The sequence below is a fragment of the Lemur catta genome, chromosome 1, assembly GCF_020740605.2.
Source record: "Lemur catta isolate mLemCat1 chromosome 1, mLemCat1.pri, whole genome shotgun sequence".
Classification (NCBI taxonomy): Eukaryota; Metazoa; Chordata; class Mammalia; order Primates; family Lemuridae; genus Lemur; species Lemur catta.
In genome coordinates, this window is record NC_059128.1 from 70,922,557 (window position 1) to 70,948,020 (window position 25,464).

The following is a 25,464-nucleotide window of genomic DNA, read 5'->3' on the forward strand; positions in this document are numbered from 1 at the left end:
AAAATCTGGTCATATTAAACCATGTGTTGAAGTATACCTAAGACGGCGTTTTGAGAAAGTCTTGCTTCTACCCAACGTATGCCATGGGCCCTTCTTCCATGTATATAGAATGAGGCAGCCTCCTAATCAGGAGCACATTTGCATTTGGTTTTTTAACTTTCATAAATAGATGTCAGCCCTATCCCCAGTATGGCTATCCATTAAACCATGTGGGTTTGAACTTATTAAAAAACACTAATTTGGAAACTAAGTAATTCTCAAAGAATATGACCTAAAACTTGATAAGAATGATATTATCACTAACATATGGCTTAAGGGATATGCAATCCATCTTCATCTGTAGATCAAAAGTAAACAAGTAGAATGTGAGGAAAATTTCCTCAAAATACACATGCTTGACCTCCTCCTCTACTTCCACTACCACCATCCATTGTTTAGAGATTCTCACCTCCAAAATGTGATATCATTATATTTCTTTTCACTTCCCTATGCTTTGTCCTGCTTTCCCTTTATTCATTTTTAAAATTATGTATTTTTTTAACTGCCTTAAATCCACCATGGAATTAGAGAGAAAATAAATAAAATAAAAATATAACTTAGGTTTTCAAATCTATTAATATGTAGGTTCTTAATGAGATAGTCAGAATAAATGTTTCTTTATGAAGAATATAAAATTATTACATAAATTCAGCCCTTATGTTACTTTCATTAATCCCTTTGATTGGCAAAATCACTTATTTCCAGATTATGTTGTATTCAAGAAAAATACTCTATATTTTCTTTCCATAATCCATATTTTCTTTTTTACTAATATAATTATGCCTAAAATCTATACAGAGTTTTTATCCAAATAAAAATGAAAAATAAATTCATTCAGGTGGTCAACATTAAATAATCAATATTATCACTTAATTAATCTTATGATTTTGTAATAGATCAATAAAATTGACTATTTTGGTATTTGTAGCTAAATGTTTTACTAGTGTTACATTCCTTAGGGGAGTGAGGGGGTTATGGATGGCAGGGAGCAACAATCTAAATATTCCTTGAAAGTTGAATGGCTTTATATATAAGTATTTCAATCACATGAATATTTCTGGCCAAGAACTGAATTCTATGAACCAAAGAGAAAGAGATTCCTTAAGCATTTTTTCCTTTAAAATATTATAGCATTCCTTCTATTAGCTTCTGATTTTTATTATGAAACATGATGAGTTAAAAGAGATTAAAAGTGTGTACTAAATCAAATTGAAGATAATACTTCTCACTAAAAATCTTTGTCTGAACTCTTTATTATAAATTAATTATTTTTCCTTACAGTAAGTTAAGAGTTTTCTCATGTGTGACAAGGACAGAAAACAGTAAAAGTGTAACTTTAATTACTTAGGTAAATACGTACATTTAGTTCCATAGGGCATGTAGAGTACCATAACTATTTATGATTTGAAATTATTTATTTTTTACTAATACAGATTCTTAAAATATATATGCTTTAAAAATTAACAAATTATTAAATGTTATCTTACACATTTTCTACTCGAACACGCTGATAGTCAGAAAGTATGGCACCTACTGATATCCCCTCTATTTCTTCTTTTTCCTGAAAATAAAGAAAAAATATAACTTTAAAAATTAATAGACATGACTCTGCATCATGCTCTGAAAATTATAAATGAACTGTGTCTCATCTAGGAAACCATCTTGAAGCAGCATAGATACAATCCACATTCAAGAAAAAAATACATATTTAAATCATCTTCTCAGCTGCAGGAAAAATAATTTAATTATCTTTTTACTTAAAATTTAAGTAACTATAGACTCCTTTTCATGGGGAAAGCAAAGACTTAGGAAGCACTTCCAAAATGTTTCACACTTAACATATTTTTAAAGACTCACTGATGATGTTCAATGAAAACTTTTGAGAAATTTCTATTTAAGGACAATGTTTTTCCAGATTGAGTAACTTTTTTTTAAATTAAGCAATGGCATAAATAGATAAGAGAACATCATAATAATCTTAGAAAGAGATGACTGATGTAGGAGCATTCAGAAAGCAGAGATGGTAGAGGCATTGCCTGAATAACAGTATAACACAGTAGATAAAGAATTCTGTGATGGGAAGGAAGCTATGAATTATTATCAACATAGTTACAACTGAGAACACCCAGCAGTATATCCAGCATAGTCCCACAGGAACAAGGACTAGCCTGTCCAGCATACTCATTAATGAGCTGCAGGAGAATGTAAATTCAAGTATGATCAAGTTTGCAGATGATACAAAGCTAGGATGGATTAAAAAGAAGATCAATCAAGTACATGGATGAATATGGACAACTTGGGGATTTGAAAGGACAGGTCCAAGATGAGATTTAATGTAAAGAAGTATATGATAATACACTTCGAGAAGAATAATACACAATACAGGTATAAGCAAGGGAACTGTTATCTAGAAAATAGATATGAAGAAAGTGACTAGGGGATAATTACTAATAACAAACTGAATAGAAATTCTCTGAATAGGCACAAAAGAAAATCCATCCCAGCATATGGATGTAGTGAAGAAACCATTTCAGAGAGATGACTTCATTAGTAATACTCTGGTCTTACCAAACTTGGAAATCTATAAAGAAAAAAAATAGTGTTTCACATAAAACAAAAGTAATATTCAAGACATACTGAAATAACCCTGTGTGCCCTAAAAGGATGTCATAATAAATAAACAAAAATGCACAACAGGAATTTTTCATGTCTTTAGAGATGAAGTCAATTTAAAATTTCCCCTCTGAAATGACAGAGAAATATCTGCCCCAACCACCCCAAAATAAAATATTTCTATCAGATAAGGTTTCAGGAAAACAGCTATTTCCTTTACTTTCCTATTTGAGCAACTTTGTGAGAACATTAGCTTATAACCTTTCTCTAACCTTCCGAGTCATTTTCTTTTCATAAAAGTCATTGTATTCATTAGGAAAAGTCATGGCATAGTGTTCCTCATTAAATGCAAATATATTTATAGCAAAGATCACAGAGTAGTGAATAATGTTATCCAAAGATCAAATTTTTAGTTACACTCCTACACCATACAGTTGTTTATATAAAGTTCTGCTATATGAAAATATGAAGTACTGAATGTTATTAATATATATGTATGGGTGTGTGTGTTTACATGAGTGTGTTTCCTTATAGATCATGGAAACAAAGATCAGAGCCACTGGTGTTTTTCTTCTTAAACTAAGTCAAACCACTGTTAAAATAATAATTGCACTTATTATCCATTTACCATGCACTAATGTGTTATGATTCTCATTTAATGCTGACCACAACCCTGAAACAATTTTCTTCTTGTTATACATGCATTCTTTGGAATTCTCTTCTACTCTCATTTTATTTTTTACTTGATAACACCTAACTAATCAGCTCTAGAATCACATACCCAGCTAAATTCTGACTGTTCCACATTAAGCCTGTATGTAGATCATTAGGGGTATTTGTCCAATAATCATAATTACTACTACCCATTAGAAATCCAGCCCTATTACCTAATAGCTCTGTGAGTTTGAATGTTACTGAATTTCTCTGTGTCTCAGTTTCCTCATCTGTGAAGTGAGGATAATAATAATAGTTCTTGTTTCCTAGGGTTATTATACTCAGATGAAGACTGAGTAAAATAATCCAGGTAAATAGCACAGTATCCAGCACCTAGTAAGCATTCAGTAAATATTTTCTTCCCTGTTTTTATTATAATCTTCTTTATTGATCTTCTATAACTACTTGTCTTTCTAGTTCTACTAAAACTGACTACTACTATAGCTGTTCCTCAGTATCTGTGGAAGACTGGTTCCAGGACACCCTCCCTCCAACCAAAATCCAAGGATCCTCAAGTCCTTTATATTAAATGGCATAGTATTTGTAAATAATCTATATACATCCTGCCACATACTTTAAATCATCTCTAGATTACTTATAATACCTAATATAATCTAAATGCTACATAAGTAGTAGTTATACTATATTATTGGTTTGTTTTGTTATTATTCTTTTTCCCAAATATTTTCAATCCATGTTGGTTGAATCCACAGATGTGGAACCCATGGATATTGAGGGCTACTAATATTAGATGAAAGCCTACCTCATTCATTTGACAGATAAAGCTTTTCATTCCTGGGGTTTACCACTCTTCTTCCCCATTATCACTTGATACTAGCCAGCCTACTAACCCTTGACTCTCTGTATAGTTGAAACAAACTTTTCCAGGAGAGTGAGTCCTTAATAATACCGGAATAAGTAAGACTTCTGTTGATTCCTTAATTGTTCTGAACATAACTACAAACTTCGAAAAAAGGCAAAACAGACCTTTTAAAGATAAAGATCTATCATATAGTCAACCTACTCTGTAGAAAAAAATATAGCTAGGTTCAGGCTCTGACCTTTGACCTGTAACAACATGGGGAGAAAGTCAGTAAATTAACAATAGTGGAAAAATGACAGCAATGGAAGCATCAGCAGAGAAAAAAACAGAATGGCTACTAGAATAAAGTATCATACTGAGGCAGCATAAAGATTTAACCAAATAAATTCATTTATGCCATAATTGAAATAAAAACGAATATGCTACAGAATATCATTCATATAGACTCTGGGACCTAGAAATATGGCCAGATTCGAACCAACTTCCCATGCCCACTAAACAAGCTTCAGACTATAATTTAGGTTGCCTTGTTACTTTCCATCCCAAAACGTTTATACTAGGCCATCAATACATGCTTTCTCACCTGTTTAATACAAGTACTCTACATTGTAAATTAACAAATTTGCATTCTAGCTTATACATTTAGTCTTAAATCAGTTTGGTTTGTTAGTCTAGAATAGAAATACTGATAACTTATAGGGACGCTGTCAAAATCAAGTCTCTAGCTTGAAGAGCTAAACAACAGTGCTCACCAAAGTAGTATTATCAAACCTAATCAGCCATATAACCTCCCAATGATAATGCTAATTGCTATGTCATCATTCTTTAATTGTTTCACTAAATAATAAAACATACAACCAAAAATGCTTTCGATGTCCATACTGTGTACTAGTGTCACAAAGAAGATTACACTTTTATTGTTGAGAAGATCAGGCACCAAAATTAAGTAATAAAGGCAGTGATATGAGGTATCTTACTATCCCAGTTAAGATGGCTATTTATCAAAAAATAACAAAGCTGGAAAAGGAATTGTTATACACTATTGGTGATAATGTAAACAGCCACTCTAGAGAATAGTATGGAGGTTTCTCAAAAACTACAAATAGAACTACCATATGATCCAGCAATCCCATTACTGGGCATTTACACAAAAGAAAGGAAATCAGCATGTCAAAGAGTCATCTGTAGCCCCAGGTTTATTGCAGTACTATTCACAATACCCAAGATATATAATCAACCTAGGTGTGCAACAACAGATGAATGGATAAATAAAATGTGGCATATATATTAATATACAATGGAATACTACTCAGTCATAAAAAAGGAATCAAGTCCTGTCATTCATGGCAATACGGTTGGAACTGGAAGACATTATTTTAAGTGAAATAAGCCAGAACAGAAAATTAAACACTGCATGTTCTCCCTCTTATGTAGAGGCTAAAAAATGTTTATCTCATAGAAGTAAAAAAGTAGAATAAAGGAAATTAGAGGCACAGAAGGGTAGGGGGAAGGGAGAATAGAGAGAGATTTGTTAAAGGACACAAAATTACAGCTACTGGAGGAATAATTTCTAGTATCACACACCACTGTAGGATGATTATAGTTAGCAATAATATATAGTTCCAAATAGCCAGAAGGAGAATATTGAATGTTCCCAATACAAAGAAATGATAAATGTTTGAGATGATGGATATACTAATTAATCTGATCACTACATATTTATCAAAAACATCACTTTGTACTCCATAAATATGTATAATCATTATATGTCAATTTTTTTTTAAAAAGAAAGTCACATAAAAATAAAAGCTAGGCAAAGTTCCACAGAGGAGATGACTCCTGGGCCAATCTTCAAGGGCATACTTGATTTGGTTAAGAAAGAAAAGAAAGGTGGTGGGGTACAATTCAGAGTTAAGAATACAGGCCAAGACAACAAAATAAAATGCTTGGCATATTAAGAGATGGTCAGCAGTGTGAAGTAGCTGGAGTTAAAAGCACACATCAGGAAATGGAAGGAAAATAAGTTGGGATCAGATTGTTCAGAAACATAGCCTGTGTCCTGAAGGCAATCAAGAGCCCATGCCTGTTTTTAAAAACCAACTCTATAAAGGTACAATTTATGTACGATAAAGTGCATCTATTTAAAGTGCACAATTCAATGAGTTTTGAATTGACACCAGTGAAACTGGTACCACAATCAAGATACAAACTAGTTTGATTACTCCCAAAAGACTCCTGTGTCCCTTTGCAGCCAAATCCTCCCTTCACCCTGGCTTCAGGTAACTATTAATACTAATCTGCTGTATGCCATTATACATTATTATTCATTTTCTTAATTGTCATATGAATACTATCATGCAATATATATCCTTTTGTTTCTAGCTTCTTTCACTCCATATAATGATCTTGAGATTCATCCAGATTGTATATCCACAGTTCATTCCTTTTTATTCCTTTTTGTCCATTGTATAGATATACCAGATTTTATTTATCCATTTACCTGTTGAAGGATATTTGGGTTGTTTCCAGTTTGGGATTCTTGTAAATAAAGCTACTGTGAACTTATCTGTATGTCTTTGCATGAGTATGTTTTCATTTCTCTTGGGTCACATAGGATTTTAAGAAGTGAGATATGATCATATTTACATGTAGAAGATAATCTTTGTGACAGTGTGAAGGACAGACTAGAGAGTACAGAAAGAGAAGAAGGGGCCTGGTCTGAAAGTATTGAAAAATGCAGATAATAGGACAAATTCCAAAAACAATTTAGGGGCAAAATAATAGGACATGGGAACAATTTGTTTGCTAGGTATCTGTCTTAGTGTGGCTCAGACTGCCATAACAAAATACCATAGACTAGCTGGCTTAAACAATAGGAATTTATATTCTCATAGTTATAGAGGCTAGAAGTCTAAGTTCAAGGTGCCAGCATGGTCAGATTCTCTTGAGGGCTCTCTTCCTGCCTTGTAAAGTGCTGCCTTCTTGCTGCGTCTGTGAGGGTCCCACCCTCATGACCTCAATCTAAACCTAATTATCTCCCAAAGGATCCATCTCCAAACATCATCATATTGGAGCTTAGGCCTTCAATATATGAATTAGGGGGCACAATTAGTTCATAGCACTATCCAAAATAGATAAGATTAGGTAATTAAATACAACTCTGGTGCTCAAGAGAGTATATAGAAATATGTGGTTATTGTCAGCATACACTTGAAGCCATAGGAACAAACAAGAGCCTCAAGAAACAGGATACACAGTGAACCATGTAAGAAGAGGGAGGTGAAGGAGACTTCAATGAAGACATTGGAAAAGAGTGGCCATAATGATAGGAGAAACAACCTGGATATAAGAATGGTGTGTGCGTAAACAAAGAATTTTGATGAAAAGGGAAGGATAAAGTAATAATATTACCAAGCATCCAGGATGTACCAAGATCTAAACTAGGTACTTTGTATATCTTATCTCAGTTATTCCTCGTAACAATCCAAAATGCTATTAAACTGACTTTCTATGTGAAAAAAACAAGGTAATTAACCCATTCAAGTTGACATAGGTGGTAATATGTATACCTAGCCTTTAAATCAAGGACCATCTGCCAACCAATCCTGTGCTCTTTCTTATATACACAGTACCAGATGCTGTAGAAAGTTCAACAAAACTATTGTATTTTACAATTAGGATGTTGATTATGATGATGCAGAGAAAGTTGCAGTCATGCTTGACAGAAGAAAAAATAAACATTTGAACGGAAGACACATACATTGCCAAATTCTTCAAAAAATAAATTTTAATCCTCAGAAAAATAAATATGATTAATCAATCAATAAATATCTATTACTAAATTCAACACAATTTAGAGAATTTGGAGAGTTTAATACACATTAAATTATATTCTTGTTATCGAGATGACCAAAAGCTAATCAAGTAGTTAAGACTGAAGAGGAAGAAAATAAAAATTAAAAATAACAATGTTAGTAACAGAGAAGTTAGAAACAAAGACTGGACCCTAAATAGGCTGGCACATTGCTAAACCACAGGGGCTCTCAGAAGCAAGTGGAAACTATTTAGCTTAGGCCATTATCACCATAAATGATGGATGTATAAGTTCAACTCAGGAAATAAAGTCAGCAATAGCATCACTGAGTACTAGAAACAGCAGTGCATAATGTCATTAAACATTTATATTAGTTACTACTCTCAACAATGCCCCGAGGTAGATTATCATTATCTTCCTCATTTTGTAAATAAGGGACATGAAGAGATTCTTACAAAGTCAGCTATGACCAAATTAGAAAAGCAGACATCACAAGCCCATTTGTTGCTTAGATCACTTCCCTCTCCCACCCCATCTTTGTCAATGTGAAACACACCTGCAAGACTGCTGGAAAGCTACAGGCAGTTATCCAACCTATGTCGACAATTATCACCATAAAGAGGGCACATCCTAAAGTAAGCACATACAAATTGGTAAAAACATAGTTTCATTATTACCACTATTTCCATACCTACCTCTAGGCAAAAGGACACTTATGCCAAGAATTTATTCAGAAAGAGCCAATATATATCAACACAATGTTTAAGAAACCAAGCAAGGGCTGAATACAGATGATCGATTACGATTCTTAGAATACATTTTTAATTGTTAATGTGGGAGAAAAGCCACAGCAATCTCTTAAAGTTTTTCAGCTGATGCTAGGAAGGATTATATAGCAAACAGTTGATTTTTTCAAAACTGGGAGTGTCTGCATGCAAGTACAAATACAAATATTTATATATTTATATGTGTATAAATATGTATGTGCATGTACATGTATAAATAAAGTTCAGCCTTTGGTCTTTTAAAGAAAATGAAAGAAATTCTTAGTTCTGGTGAGTTTTGTTTTGTTTTATATTTTATTTTTAAGAAAGACAGACCAAGTCTTCTTCTGGAAGAATACATGGCACACTGCTAATAGTGATGACTTACCCTGGAGAGTGGGATTGGGTAGAGAATGAGAGGAAAGGGTAGTGATTTCCACTTTTTACATTATATGCCCTTATGTTTCTTGAAACTTTTTACCAACAAAACGTAGTTAGAAATTTCTAAGAATTTACCTTGAAAAAGGAAAAAAGGGGATAGTGCTCTTTAAAGAAACATTCAGCTCTACCTAGAAGGAAAGCTATAATTCTCCCCTAAAATTCCAGCATTTGAATATCCTAGGTAAAACACTTTGAATTCTAAATTAAGTTACAGATTCAAAACAGAACTCCTGATTTAGGCACATATACTCATCCCACACAGAGATCCTTCCATATTGCTCCTCATCTTAGGAAATGGCACTACATAGACATTGTTATTCAGGCCACAAATCTTAGAGTCATCCATGATTTCTCTTTTCATTATGACCAATCAAGCAGTAGTTTTACTAGCTTCACCTTCCAAAAATATCCAGAATCCAATTACTTCTTAGCACCTTTACCATTTACCACTATAGTCCTAACAACCGTCACCTCTTAACTGCTATAAAAGTTACCTAGCTGGCTTCCCTAAGTCCATTCTTTCTCACTACAATGTATCTCACAGAGAAGCCAGAGTAGTCTCTACAAATATAAACCAGAACATGTAGATTCTCCCATTAAAAATCCTCCAGTGGCTTCTCATCCTCCTACTTAAGAGTAAAATCCAAGCTCCTTGTGGATAGTCCACAAACAACTTTATAGCCTAGACTCTGCCAACCTCTCTGGCACTACCACCTACTACCACACTCCTGGTTTACTACACTAATCCACACTGGAGTGCTTATTGGTCCTCAAACACCCAAGCTTGTTTCTGTCTCAGAGTCTCGTTGGGTTTACCTTCCCTGTTTCTGCAACACACCTCTCCTAGAATGTATGTGGCTCATTCTCTCACTTCTTTCAGGTCTCTGCTCAAATATCTCATAGAGGATTTCTCTGACTTCTTTTTCTTATATAGCCCTCTTACCCCTTCACTGTCACTCTCTATTTCCTTGCTCTGATTTTGTTTTCTTCATAACACTACTTAACTACATCAAATATTTACTTATTTACTTTTTTAATGTCTGCCTTCATCTCTATGACAGTAGAGAAGGGTCCTGTCCTCACAGTATCCTTGGCTCTAGAAAAGTCCTTGGACAATATTTGATAAATATTAATAATTGAATAAAATTGACTATGTACAATTATAGCATTTCTCTTTTCTTTTCTTCTTTTTTTTTGAGACAGAGTCTCCCTCTGTCGCCTGGGCTAGAGTGCTATGGCATCAGCCTAGCTCATAGAAACCTAAAACTCCTGGGCTCAAGCAATCCTTCTGCCTCAGCCTCCTGAGTAGCTGAGACTACAGGCATGTGCCACTACATTGGCCTAATTTTTCTATTTTTAGTAGAGACGGGGTTTCACTCTTGCTCAGGCTGGTCTTGAACTCCTGACCTCAAGCGATCCTCCCACCTTGGCCTCCCAGAGTGCTAGGATTACAGGCGTGAGCTACCTACCATACCCGGTCAATTATAATATTTCTATACTTCAACAATCATTCCAAAACAAAACTAAGGCAGTAAGTAAAAGTAAAAATACCATTTTGTAACATATATGACAAAGGGTTAACATCTTTGTCTTTCAAATCAATAAGGGACAAGTTAATACACCAATAGTAAAAATGGGAAAAGGATATTAATAGGCAATTTTTAAAAGAATAAATATAAATAACTAATTGTAACTTTAGAAAAACAAAGGAAATACAAGCTAATTTTAGATACTTTTTGTCAAACAAATATATCTGTGTATGTTTGTGTATATAAGATTTGATTAACCCTATTTACTTGATGAAGGTATGGAAAATTGCATAATCTCAGATATCACTGATGTGGCTATTACCAGTGCATCCTTTCTGAAAAACATTTTTGCAATATGTATCATGAATCTTTATTATGTTTAATCTCTTAGGCTCAACAATTTCAAATTTGTCTCCAGAAACTTAGTCTATAAAAATAATTGTAAATGTGCACAACAGTTGATGTACAAGGATATTCATCATATTTATATTTTGCATATAATTGAAACAAAAATTAGAAAATCCTAAAATTCCAAATAATAGAAGAATTTAAAAGAGAAAAAACAAAGCAGGCATTAAAAACCATATTTTTAAAGGGTACGTACTATAAGGAATTACTTATAAGTTTAAGTGAAAAAAATGTACAGAGTATATACTAAAATATATGGATATTTTTGAAATATCCATAGGCATAAAAAGAGGACCAGAAGTAGACAAAATTATAATAATGCTTATTTCTGAATAGAGTTATTTCATTTTTGCTATTTTATTTCTAACTTTTTACTTTATCTAATGTTTTTATAACACATGTATTACTTTCTTAATCAGGGGAAAAGTTATTAAAATACATCTATGGATATATGTATCCATCTCAGCCCATGTGCTAGTAAACTGTCAAACAAAATTATTCTTATATTTATCAAACAATAACTTAAAAAGTCCTACGCTGTGACAGGTCCTATAACAGGAAGGGTAAAATACATTTGAAAATAGCATAGTTGATATCCTTAAAAAATTAAAATCCAGTGGTGAGGGATGCAGGGAAATGGATGTAAAAAAATAAGTAAAATATGTGACATAAGTCTATAAACAGTATAATAGAGGGAGGGAACTCTTGCCTGGAAGATGACATTAGGAAATACCTATTAAAAAAAAAATTGCCCCAAATACTACATAATCAGAAATGTTGACCCTTTGTCTTTTTAGACTATAAGAAAATAGATGCATAATAGCTAACAGCTTCTACGACTATCTTCCTACATCCTCCTTAATATAGTATTTATATACAAAACACAATATATATTTTTCAAATAAATAATCTGGCTCTAAAAAGAAATATAAATAATTTATCTGCCAACAAATCTACACAATCATAATTGGTGATCTCCATTTGGTAGCTGATTGTGTGGTTGAATCTTCCATATTAAGCAACCAATTATTAATAAGAGGGGCCCAATATGCCATTAGTACCATTCTAATCACCAAAAGAAGAATAAACATGGACATGTCCATAGAGCTTATAACCCAGTCCTAAAGACTTAACGACTACTCTCAAAACCAGTGCACTAAAGTATCAGGTACATACATATACACACAGATAGAAATGGACTCCTACACACTACTATAAAGTGTACCTGATGCTGTATTCTCATTCATATGGAAAGCTCCACCACATCGCAGCTAAAAGGCACCCAATACAGAGATTGGGGTGATGAAAGCATTCAGGCATAGGGGAACAGTGATAATTAGGGTTTAAAGGTAGAAGTCTAGACCTACATTAGACTCTGTTCATTCAATATTCACTTGTCTCAATACTGAAAGGTTGGCTCATAAAGCCAACAAGATAACTGAAAACAAGCTGTCCTTCTTTTTAACAAATGAAAACTAGGCCTTCTTCTTCCAAAGATGAGAAGATACGTAGTTTACATTTATCGAGTATATGATTTTTCTTTGAAAAATGTCTCTGTTATCAGTATTATTCTGTTAATGAATTCCTGCCTGTTGAGAAAAAAAAAAATACGATCTGCTGATTTTGAAGTGTTTTTCATCTGAAAGGCATTCTAACATTTTTAATATGAGCCATTCATTAAAGAAGCACACTTGCATTATAGCTCTGAGTGGCAATATTTGGATTTCTGGCAAAATGATATTATTAAATAAGAAACATTAATGAATGCCAACGATGTTCTAGGGCCTGGATAACTAAACAAGAAATTTATATGGCCAGTAAAGCATTAGATGCTTTTCCCTTAAACTTTCAATTCTTCACTTTGGTAGAATTACATAAGTCCAGATTAATAAAAAAAACCACAGAAATGAGTGCTATTTTATATAAAATAATTCTGAAAATGACCCTTAGAATTTGCAAGCAATACATTCAGGCATTTGACTAAAAATTTTGCTTTACTTGTTAAAAAAGCTTTTGTTTTTCTTAACATCATCAATATAAGAAATTCTAAAATGGGAAATGATCACCATCTGGAGTTCTCCCATTAAACAGTGAGCAGATGACAGAGTATTAGGTCACTAATTTGTAGCATTATTATCTCTCATTGTGGGCTTTCTCAATTAAATGGGGGAAAAATTGTTAAGGCTGAAAATTAAATGACAAAGAAATTACAGAAGATTATAATAATTTGTCAGTTATTTCCATTTAATACTAACAATGTATTATTTTACTTTTGAGTCTCCATCTTAGTCGCAACAACATGAAGTCATCCCAGACCAAATTCAACCTACACATGAAACTAAACAGAAGTCTAGAACTATAGTTGTTTTTTTTTCCTTGAGTTTCTGAAGACATTCTTCTTGCTAAAAAAAAAAAAAAAAAGGTGGCACTTTGAGGTCTTCTGTGAAATGCTTTAACAACAGCAACAAAAACAAACACAGGATTAAATTGTTCAATCCTTGTTAGGAAAATAAAGCAACATGCAAGAAGTATTCATTTCTAAGCAGCCGAGTTGGTGGCAAGTGTTTAATCTGTTTAGAAGCTGTTTCTGAACTCACTTTCTAAGCTGCTAAGGAAATGTCCTTTGATTAGGTTGAGAAGATAACTTTTAAAATGTAACTTATATAAACAGGGTTACAATGTTCTAAAACCTACACTTAAACTAGTACTACCAAGAACAAATAAATTATATAAAATTTTGTTTGCAATAATAGGATCACATTGAAATGTACAGATATGCATTGCTTAATGGTGATACGTTCCAAGAAATGTATCATTAGGTGATTTCATCGTTGTGTGAACTTCATAGAATATACTTACACAAACCTAGATGGTATAGCCTACTACACACCTAGGCCATATCGTATAGCCTATTGCTCCTAGGCTATAAACCCACACAGCACGTTACAATACTGAATACTATAGGCAACTGTAAAACAATGATAAGCATTTGTGTATTTAAACATATCTAAACATAGAAACTGTAAAAATGCAGCATAAAAGATAAAAAATGGTATACCAAGATAGGGCACTTATCATGAATGGAGCTTGCAGGACTGGAAGTTGCTCTGGGTGAGTCAGTGAGTGAGTGGTGAGTGAATGTGAAGGCCTAGGACATTACTGTAATCCTACTGTAGACTTTATAAACACTGGACACCTAGGCTACACTAAATTCATAAAAAAATTTATTCTTCAATAATAAATTAACCTCAGCTTACTGTAATTTTTTTACTTTATAAACTTTTAAATTTTTCTAACTTTTTAACTCTTTTATAATAACCCTTAGCTTAAAACACAAACATATTGTACAGCCATATAAAATTATTGTTTTTATTTATATCCTTATTCTATATGCTTTTTCTATTTTTAAATTTTTAAATTTATTTTAATTTTAAAACTTTTTTGTTAATAACAAAGATACAAACACCCACATTAGCCTAGGCATACATAGGGTCAAGATCATCAATATAACTATCATCCACCCCCCCATCTTATCCCACTGGAAGGTCTTTAGGGGCAATAACAGTCTGGGATCTGTCATCTCCTATGGTAACAGTGCCTTCTTGTGGAATAGCTTCTGAAGGGCCTGCTGGAGGCTGTTTTACAGTTAACTTTTTTTTTAAATAAGTAGGCATACACTCTAAAATAAAGACAAAAAGTCATCATAGTAGGTTTGTTTAACATCACCACAAACATGTGAGTAATGTGTTACGCTAGGATAGTAAGATGGCCAAGATGTCACTAGGCAATGGGATTTTTCAGTTCCATTATAATCTTATTGGACCACCGTTATAAATGTGGTCTATCACGGACCCAAACACCATTAAGCAGTACATGACTATCTATATAAATATCACTCATATTTCATAAAACTCAATTCCATGAAGAATTTTTCATTGGCTATGAGGAAGGCTATTATTCAAACTTTACCTTGCTTCAACATTTACTCACCTAACCTGAATTTATCAGGAAACTAACTGCAAAGCACTGTGCTATCACTTTACACTGTACATTACCTCATTTGATCACCCTAACAATTCTTTCAGAGAGCTTTTATTATCTTCATTTTACAGATGAGGAAACTGAGGTTGAGAAAGGATACACAACTTGCCCAAGGTCACTCAGTTATAAATGAAAGAGGCAGAATCAAAAGCTAGGTAAAAGTCTGTGCTCAGAACTATTACTGAGCTAACTATCCACCTTAAGTGAACCACAGACTGTCTCAGCCCCTGCCTCACAGTGCTTCCTCAATGCTCTTAAGCTAAGTGTCTTACACCTGCTCAAAACCCTTCAATAGTCACATCTCACTCAAAATACGACAGGTCCCCCATTACCTCTATATCCCCATCTCTCTCTTTCACTCCACTATAGGAGCAAGGAAGGCCTTGCTTGAGGTGGGGTCAAGACTCATGAAGAACCAGACATGTCTTGAGGGACCAAATCTGTTACCCCAGTAGACAGGATTATCAGAGGTTGTGGGGCAAGTAACAGAAAAAAGAAAATTAGTAAGAATGGAGGAAAGGTCAAGGCTGGTGAAAGGGTGCAAGTTAGCAGAAGATAAGAATAAAAGGTGGGGCAGGAACCACAGCATGAACAGCATTATATATTAATACCATACTTTATAGGCCATACTAAATAATTTAATTATATTCTGATAAAGAAGGAAGAAAGAAGGAAAGAAAGGAAGATTTACTGAGATACTTTTAAGCATGATAACATCATCATTTGATTTACTTTTGTTATTGCGGTAAAATACACATTTATCATTTTAACCATTTTTAAGTGTACAGTTCAGTGGCATTAAGTACATCAATAGTGTTGTGCAACTGGATTTACATTTTTAAAAGATTACAAAGGAGTACTGATCAGAAGAGTCTAAAGTTAAAAGCAAAATACTACTTAGGGGAACCCTAAAGAAATCTAAGAAAGAAATGATAAAGGCCTAAACCAAGGCAGTGGTTATGATGACAAGGAGAAGGCATACGTTTATAAGGAATAATCAATAGATTTTGGTGCTATATGGCTGAGGAAGGAAACCAGAATACTCTCAAGTGTTTAGCTTGGTCACCTGATAGAGAGCAATATCACTGATTTAGTAAGAAATACAGATTTGGGGAAGAAGAGATGAGTACCATTTTGGACACTGAGTCTTATATGCCTTTAGGTCATTCAATGCGAAGTGCGCCATAGGCAACTGAGTATGGAGCTCAAAAAACAAGTGTAATGAAGTGATATAAATGTGTATACAGTGGTAGCTGAAGCCATGAGAAGAGATAAAACAGTGAGGAAGTATAGACTGAAAGAAGAGGGTAAAGATTGAAGTACTGAGGAACCACAACATTTACAAAGCGGGTAAAAAAAGAAGAGTCTTAAAAGAAAACCAAGGACAGAGAGAAAGATGAAAAACTAGGAGGAAAGGCTATCACAGAAGTCAAAGTCAAAAAGGTTTTAGAAAGGACGGAGAGTCTAAAGTGCCAAGTATCACAAAAAGGTCAAGGACGGGAAAGACTAAAGATGAAAAAAGAATAAAAAGTGTTCATTGAATTTGGTTGTTACCTTGACAAGAGAAGTTTCAATAAGTTGGTGTTGATGAGAACTAAATTTAAACAAGATAAGAGAATGGGAGATAAGAAAGAAAATAAATATAAATAAATATTTCAAAAATTTGTTATAAAGAGAGATGTGCAATTGCTAGAAGAGAAGGTAGGATCAAGGGGAAACGTATCATATTTCTTACTAAGTCAAAATTAAGTAATATGACTTAAACAAGTTCACAAAACATGTTGGCAGTACCACCATGGAAAGAATCTTATATGCCATTTCCCAGTTCAGTCTTATTTTTACTAACCTACAGAAACATTATTCAGTTCAAGAATAACAAAACCATGAGAAAATGTATCTAACTTCATAGTCATAAAAGTGAACTCCAAAAAACAAAACAAAACAAAACAAAAACTTTTATCTTTAATTATAAACATTAACTGTACTCTCTCTCTCTCAGAAGAAAAACATGTTTAAAAGTTTATAACTTTTCTTAAAAACATCTCCAAAATTAAATTTATTCTAATTACTATAGAAGATATAATTTATGGTCAAAGGAATACATAATCTTAAAATGTGGTCCAGAAGAAACTAATAAAGTAAATTATTAAAAGAAGAAGAAGAAAAACAGGGAAATAGGCAACATAGTGAGGCCCTATATCTAAAACAAAAATAAAGATAAAAATAAAATAAAGTTGTATTTTATAAGTTTAGCACTTCAGTAAGTATATTAGTCTGGGTCTAACAAGAAAAATAGAAAACACTCTAAGAACTTGAAAGTACAGGGAATTGATTACATAGGTGACAGAAATGAGAAGTCAAATAGATCATAGTGAGGGAACCCAGGAATCAGCAACAGCAAAAGGCAGTTACTATCCCTAGGCTGCAGGGACAAAGAGAGGAGTTCACCAGAGCCCAGGACCCAAGTATCCTGGTGGAAGGAAGCTAGAACCTCAGTGGACCTATCCAACAGGAGGCTGGAGCAAGTAGCAAGCCAGCAACAGCAGAGAATGCACCTAGGCAGAGAAAGAGGGAAGAGCCAGGGATTTTTCCTTTCCCTTGTCCTCCATTCTCTCCAGTGCCTCCAACTGGCCAAATCCAAGGGAAAGCCACCTAATGGTAGTATGGACATCTAAGCCCACTAAACCTCCTTAGGATACCAAACAGTACCTGGAAGGGGCAAAGAATGATATGAAAGCATTAGGCTGGCAAGACCAACGTAATGACCTTAATAGGTCATAATCATTTAAGAAAATTGAAAAGTAAAATAGAAAAAAGAAAGACAAAAAGACAGAAAGACAGAAGGAAAGAAAGAAAGGGGGAAAAAGCAAGAAAAAAGAAGGAAAGAAAGAAAGAAAGAAAACCAAACCTATTAAACAAGTGAAATGTCTAAAAGTTATCAAGAGACAAATCTCAACAGACTATTTTTTTTTCCACTCAGTAAGTTAGTCAACAAGTATTTGAGTTCCTATGTGGTCTGCATTCCAAATAGAACAAAACACAGGTATCATCCCTACCTCCACGGAACTTAACATCTAGCAAAGGCTTTCTAGAATATAACAACCTTAACAAATAAAATACAGTAATACATCATAAAATTTGGTGGTTTCCAGTATCAACACATAAAGGTTAAGAATTGAGGGCTACCAGCTCTCTTTGAAATTTTATTTTCTTTTGATTCTCTTAGGCATAAATTTGGAAAGTGGTACAAGAACATGGACTACACTCAACATGGAAACTTAGGAGGAGCAAACTTTAAGAAGCTCAGTTTCCAACTATAGAATACTTTGCTAGGAGCTAGGGATAGCAAAAGAATCCATGTCTATACATTCTAACTAATAAATGCCATGTAGATTACTCAACAGACAGGAATCATCTCATTTTTATACGAAGCCTGTAACAATACTGGGAAACAAAAAAAAAAGTCATAGTGCCAGCTTTAAAGATGAAGCAAGTGCTGTGATTTCCATAAATTCACCAAATAGATCAGAGGCATCATTATCACAAAAAGGACTACGTCTCACATCATCTAGTTATGTGTTCCTTTCATTAAGGAATAAAAATAAAAGCCTAAATCATAAATGACATAATTATGTAAAAATCTATGAAGCTTTGTTCTCTCTATAAATGTAAATATCTCTTTTAAAAATGCTCAATTATCTCAGTAATTAAAAAATCATTAATTTCATCAAAATTCAGATTATTCTTTGCACAAAACATTAAAGAGAGTTGGAAAACAGGAATATACATCGGTACACTTACCTCGAAGGTCTGAACTAGGATTATGGCAATATCTACTAAAATTACAAATACGTATTCCCTTGGACCCAGAAATTCTACCTAAAAACTTACAGGTATATTCACACACATAAAATAAAATATTCATCACAATATTCATAGTAATAACAAAAAATTGGAAACAACCTAAAAGATCATCAACAGGTAGTGGTTAAATAAATAATATGCACAAATAATGGAATATTATACAACCACTAAAAATAAGAAGGCTCTTCATTTATTAAAATGAAATGGTCTTCAAGATATATGAAAAAGGCACCAGAACACTGCATTGTGTGTGTATGTGTTTGCTTTCATAGACATGAAATATTTCTAGAAGGATATATAAAGAAATTGACATTAGTTGTATTGGAGGAGGAAAGAAATTGAGTACGTGAGGGAAAGAATATACCTTTGAACATTGTGAATTTTGAACCAGGTCAACGCATTGCTCACTCAATAAATAAATAAAATTTAACAGCAACATCAACAATGGCAAAATCCTCTAAATCTCTGCCCTTAGCAAATTTGGCAGGAAACTGATTTCTAAACCAAGTTTCTTTTTTTCCTCTCTAAGAGAAAGAAAAATTCAAGGGAAAAATTCCAATTAGCCTCAATCTACATATTATTGCCTGAAGTGCTGTTACAACTATAGAGTCACCAGGTTGCAAAACTCTAGCAAAATGTTGCCACATAAACATATGGAATTGCATAAAAGAGAAGCAAATATTGAGGACCAGTTATATTCTTCACTCTTTTTTGCCCTTGATAAACTCAACTTAAAAATCCATCAACAGCCATAAAAGCAAAATTTCAAGGCAGATTATACTTTCCAGAATTCTTTTAAGGTTAACCTGCCCATACCCTGTACGTGGTTAGGTTAAATAAGTCAAAACACAGATCTATTTGCCAATTTTTCCTGGTAGATCATCTTTTAGCTATTCATTATAGGATCCAGGAGAAAAAAGAATGCTGACCACAAGCCAAACTGTTTCTTTCACAGCATATTTGAACACTATTTTAAGTGTAAAGAATTAAAATAATTCAGGAATTTTAAAAATGTTTATTAGTCATCGATAAACCATCATTACCTAATTAATGACTATCAGCTCCGTGGCTACACTGAAAAGTAGTAAATATATGAAATGTCTTTATTCATAAAAATCTTTGACATCAGGAGTTGGGATATAAAGGCCAGTCCTATGAAGGGAATAGTTAGAGCTATGCCCCTCATGCTTTCTGAAAGCTATCAGACTTGGGAGATAATAAAAAAAAATCATTAATAATAAAATCTTTGGAAAAAATCTTAAACTGCTACCACCATTCTTGATTTGATCCTTCCTTCAGGCTTCACCCTTGCATCTGGATAATGAAGCACTGCACCACTGCAGAAAAAGTAAAGTATATTTAGTCTAAAAAATATACAGTTATCCTGGTTCCAGCTGCTATACATTAAATATTGCATTAAATAGAAATAAGATTGAGAATAACAGTTAAAGAAAATGTGGAGATGGTCTTTTATAGTCTTCTTTCCATGTATTAAACTGCATGTACATCTAGGAGATCACTGATGTGATTTTCTACTTTAACGGTCACATATCAAATATAGGGCAGATCCAGAAATAAACACAAAGATCAGAAATGGTTTCAAAAGCTTCAGACATCAATGTTTATTCAGCTTCTCTGAACTATCTCAACAATCTAAACCAGAAGTCATAAAACTGGAGGACCTAATCAGAGCTATTATTCCCAAATAGCCAAGGTCTTTCCAGATGGAATATTGACTAAGACGACCAACCAACCATCTGGTGACAATTAAAGAAACTACTATGCTATTATGGACACATTTTTTAAGATGAATTATGTATTTCTTCTGTCAATTACAGAATAGCAGACTTTTCTGATGCAGTTGCTAAACAAACTGAGAATTTTTATGTTGCTTTGAAGCATTTTGTATTCTGTCAGAGTTGTATTATGCTAACATTTTAACATTATTAATTTCTGGACATAAAGCACCAGAGGGACCTAAAATTAATGTAAAAAGAATACATAAAAATGACAGCCAAGAAGAGTGTTAAGAGGGGTAGGGCAAACATAATAATAATTGCATTACAAACAAAAAAATTAAATTGGGAAGAATATTAAAAAGTGATTTAAGTCACAGTCTCTGCCCTCAAGAAGCTTACATGTAGCTGAAAAAAGATACATGAATAGAAAATTAATAATACAACACTGTAAATGAAAAGAATAAAAATTTTTACAGAATAAAACATCAAGACTGCTATGACTGGCTACAAAGATTACAGAAGAAATGAAAAGGAAAGCTTTTAGAAAAGAGAAGGCTTACTAATTTTTAATAAAAAGCCTAAAAAATATGTAGCTATTTTAAATTATAAAGACCATTAGATGATCTATAAAAGTAAGAAATATTCCTAACTGACTGAGGTCTCATAATGGAAATAGCATCTTACTGGGTATAAATTTCTAATAATGACTAACTATGGGACTTTGGAGATTTCTGACTCTCTGGATCGCAGTTCCCTCACTAGTAAATAAGAGATTTAGACTTCTTTGCATGTCTATTATTCTGATACTGAGCTGTGGAGATCAATAAATATGGTCATGCCTAAAGTTAGAGTGATGGAATAACAGATAAACTGAGAAGGTACATTTTGACTTGGTCCTGCTGTGTTAAATCAAATAAATGAAACATAGTCTTACTTTTTATATATCAAGTTATCAAAGAAATTAGTATAAATAAAAGCTAGGAATGACCTTTAATTCTGAGATACCAGAAAATTAGGAAACAACAATTTAAACACAATTTTAAAATCTTAATTTTTTAAGTCCACAAAAAAGCACAAAGATCCCGTTTTTCCTTCCTAACTATTGTTTATTGCTACTATGCTATTTTCAATGTACAGAAGAAAAAATAAACTACACTGAAGCTTCATGATTACAGAGTCATCAAGATATATTCTATGGGATTACTTAGAGGTGAAATTTCCTCATAATAAGGTAATATGATTAATCAGATACAAGACAAACTGACTTTAGACTAAATTCATTCATTTTCATGAATTCAGTCATTCATGAAAATATATAATTCATCTTAAACAATGTGTCCATAATAGCATAGTAGTTTCTTTAATTGTCATCAGATGGTTGGTTGGTCATCTTTGTCAATATCTTACTCGTAACAATGTGTATTACCAATCCCAATGCATTTATTTAATCTTCAAATATTCATCAAATATAAAGTTATAGGATACTAAATGTTAAGAAAAATAATCTATGAAAACTGGTAGCAAAAGGCTATGCAGATTTCCAGTTAATAAAATTTTTTATTTTTATAATATTTTCTTTCCATGGAAAACATTAAAATTTTCTGCTATAAAAATGAATATAACATGAGACTTTCCAAAACAAAACAAAAACAAATATATTTGTGAACTGTGACAAAGACATTTAGCAGTAGAATATTATATCTACAAAGATAAGACTTCTTAATTATGGGTTTTATTTTTCATACAAGCTGAAATGATTATATTATTTTAGTTTTTATTATACCCTATGCATATCATTAATGTAAGTGGGGGAAAAAAAACCCCGGAGGCTTACTGTTAGATTAAAATGTACAATTATACAATAACCATATATCAAAGTATAACATTTATTATCTGAATTACATAAAATTTCAAATCATTGTTTAGATTTTTTTTTTTGCTGTTGCTTTGTTAAGGAATCTTTGAAGGGGGGAGGTTTTCTCTTAAATATTAACTTGGAGTTACTGTGCTTTATTATACAGCATGAAATATTTTTCAAAGTATAAAATGAATTCTTTTAAACCAGCAAGAGCAATATAACAAACATAGGTACTACCGAGGCCCCATAGCATTAGTGTACTTCATCAACCTAGCATATTCATTCATTAGAGTGGTGGCATCATACACATGGATAGTAGTGATGCATTGGCTCCTGATAGATGTATTACTTTTACAGGTCAGACGAGTATAATATTTTATAAACCTATAGTACATAAGTGATTTCATTCATTTAGAGATTTCATTTTCTTGTCACAGCCTAAAATAAGTTCTTCTAAACATTTATAGTGATTTCATTTTCTATTTCTAAAATGTTTTTACTGGCCAACTAACCAGTTGTTTAAATTGATGTGACTACATGGATTTTCTTCAATTTCACATTCACACTTCTTATCCAGCCATCTTAGGGTTCAGCAAAAAGAAAATTAGTGATAATGCTTTCAATTTAATTAGTATATTACACGCACTGTAATTATTAGCGGGAAATGTTATATTAATGAATGTAAAAGTTAGCAGTAAATTACCTTGTAGCTATTATCAATTTCCCAAGCTACTGCTCCTTAAGATAACCCTCTCCCTATGGTCCTTCCGGTAATTTTTCTTTGCCTGATAAACATGATGATTAAATAGCACACAGAGCAAACCTTTGATACTTTTAAAATTAAATCCATGCCCAGCCTAAGGGCTGTGTCTGATTTCAACTAAATGTGTCAGTTAATCAGATAAAAAATTATCAGTAACTCAAAGAAACAGCAGCCTTAGGCTTCATCAGAGCCAGGGAAGGCTGAACAAAATAAGACATTCAGACAATATCACATTATGTGTAAAGGTTACTGATAAGCCTATAACTAAACAGCTTACCACTGAAACGATGTCTGGAAAGAAATGTTATAGCCAACATTCAAATTAACTTCAAATTTTTAAAGAAAAAATGTAATTTAAAGATAAAGCTAGGAATATTTTATCTACATACACATATACACTAATATAAATAACCCACATAAAGATGGTAAAAATATGCAGTGGACTTGGAAGTGGAATTCTTAAAGCTACATTCGCAGTGAAGTTTTATTGAAAAGAAATTATTACTAATTAGTATTAATGCTACTTATACTAAGATACTTCAACAATTATACAAAGTAAACCATATATTTAATGATTTGTTAAGGGAAGATATATATGAATTCAAGATCATACAGCCACACAGTTTTACCTAGTACTTCAAATGAACTCTATACAATTTCATCAATTAAAAAAAAAATCTGAGATATTCTAAAACAATAGCAAGACTCTAAATTAAGAAAGCAGATAATTTTTAACCTGTAACAATGAGTACCAACAGTCATTTGCAATATTACTAGCTAAAATAATACATATTATTAAGGGCCTGATTATTTTAATAAAAAGATTTAAAAGTTCCTACAATTATCAGATAGATAGGATGGCAAATACTTAAACTTTCACAGCATATTATGATTTTCAAAGCATTCTCAGATTCCTAATTAAGATTGCTTTAACTAAACTGATATATCAGTAACAACTGCAAGAAGGAAACTAAATCTGAAAATAATAGAAAATTATCTCTGAAAAATATAATGGGCAGTAGCTATGAAAAATCCACCTATAAAGCAGAACAGGAGTCCCAAGTCCTCTGACAAAGAAAATTTCAAATTAATACCCCCATCTTCATTCTTTCTTTATATTGTGATCAGATAATATATTCAACTGTGACAAGATTCTCATTCCTCTTCACCAAGTGCAACTTTTCAGCACACAGACCTGTGACAGTTGGAGAATTGGGCCAAGTCTACACAAATATAAGCTGCTAAATATCAGAGGCCCATACAAATTAAAGTAGTCCAATAATTTCAAATTTACTACCCCACATATGGGTCTATGTTCACTGTATTTTAAAGTTTTGATTCTTGATGCATTGAAAAGCTTAATACAGACATTCTGAAATCACTATTTTAGTCAAGAATTATCAGAAGTGCAGAGGAAGGGGTTTTACTTTCTTGACTCTACAAGCAGCAACAGATACCTTTTAGAAAACGGTTTTCGCAGTAGGAATACATCAAGGACTAACCCTGGTAAAACTACGTTAAATTAACCCTTCTCCAAGACTTCTGCACATTTCAGAGTTCACCAAAGAGCAACTAAAAAATTATTTTAGGGCTACAGGATGAAATTCAAACTTCAAACTGGTCACCAAGAGATGACTTAATCTTATCTGCCTTTAGCAATTCCCCTGGGCTTTCTAGCTGCCTCTCATACCATTGTCTTTAATTGTTAATGCCTGCTCCCTTTGACCCCTGCATTCTCACATTAATGATCACAACACTGTCTCTGTCTCTCTTAACCCTCCACAACTTCAAATCTATGCAAGAGTATTAATAGATTATTTAAATAAAAAGCATAATGGCATAATGATTTATAAATATTAAAAATTCTAATTGAAAAGAAAATTATCAAAAACATTTCTATGAGACTCTATAATTATAATACCAGGTCTGTCCTTTAAAATTAACTGAAAGGAAAGAAAGAATAATAAATGCATTTATTAAAATAATGTATTTATTACATTGGATTATAATTATAAATTACTGTATTAATATTTCAAATATATCTTGCTAAATAG

At 32.7% G+C, this 25,464-nt stretch overlaps 1 protein-coding gene across 5 annotated transcripts in view; it reads right to left on the minus strand.

Annotated features, from left to right (window-relative positions):
* Positions 1-25,464, minus strand: part of DPH6 (diphthamine biosynthesis 6) — a 206,117-nt gene that overhangs the window by 116,434 nt on the left and 64,219 nt on the right. For all 5 annotated transcript variants that reach the window (XR_006729291.1, XR_006729292.1, XR_006729290.1 and 2 more), the window contains exon 4: positions 1,527-1,600. Coding sequence is in view for 2 of the 5 variants with exons in the window: in XM_045527884.1 (XP_045383840.1) it covers positions 1,527-1,600 (74 nt within the window). In the remaining 3 variants the exon portion in view is untranslated. The remainder of the gene's footprint in view (positions 1-1,526; positions 1,601-25,464) is intronic.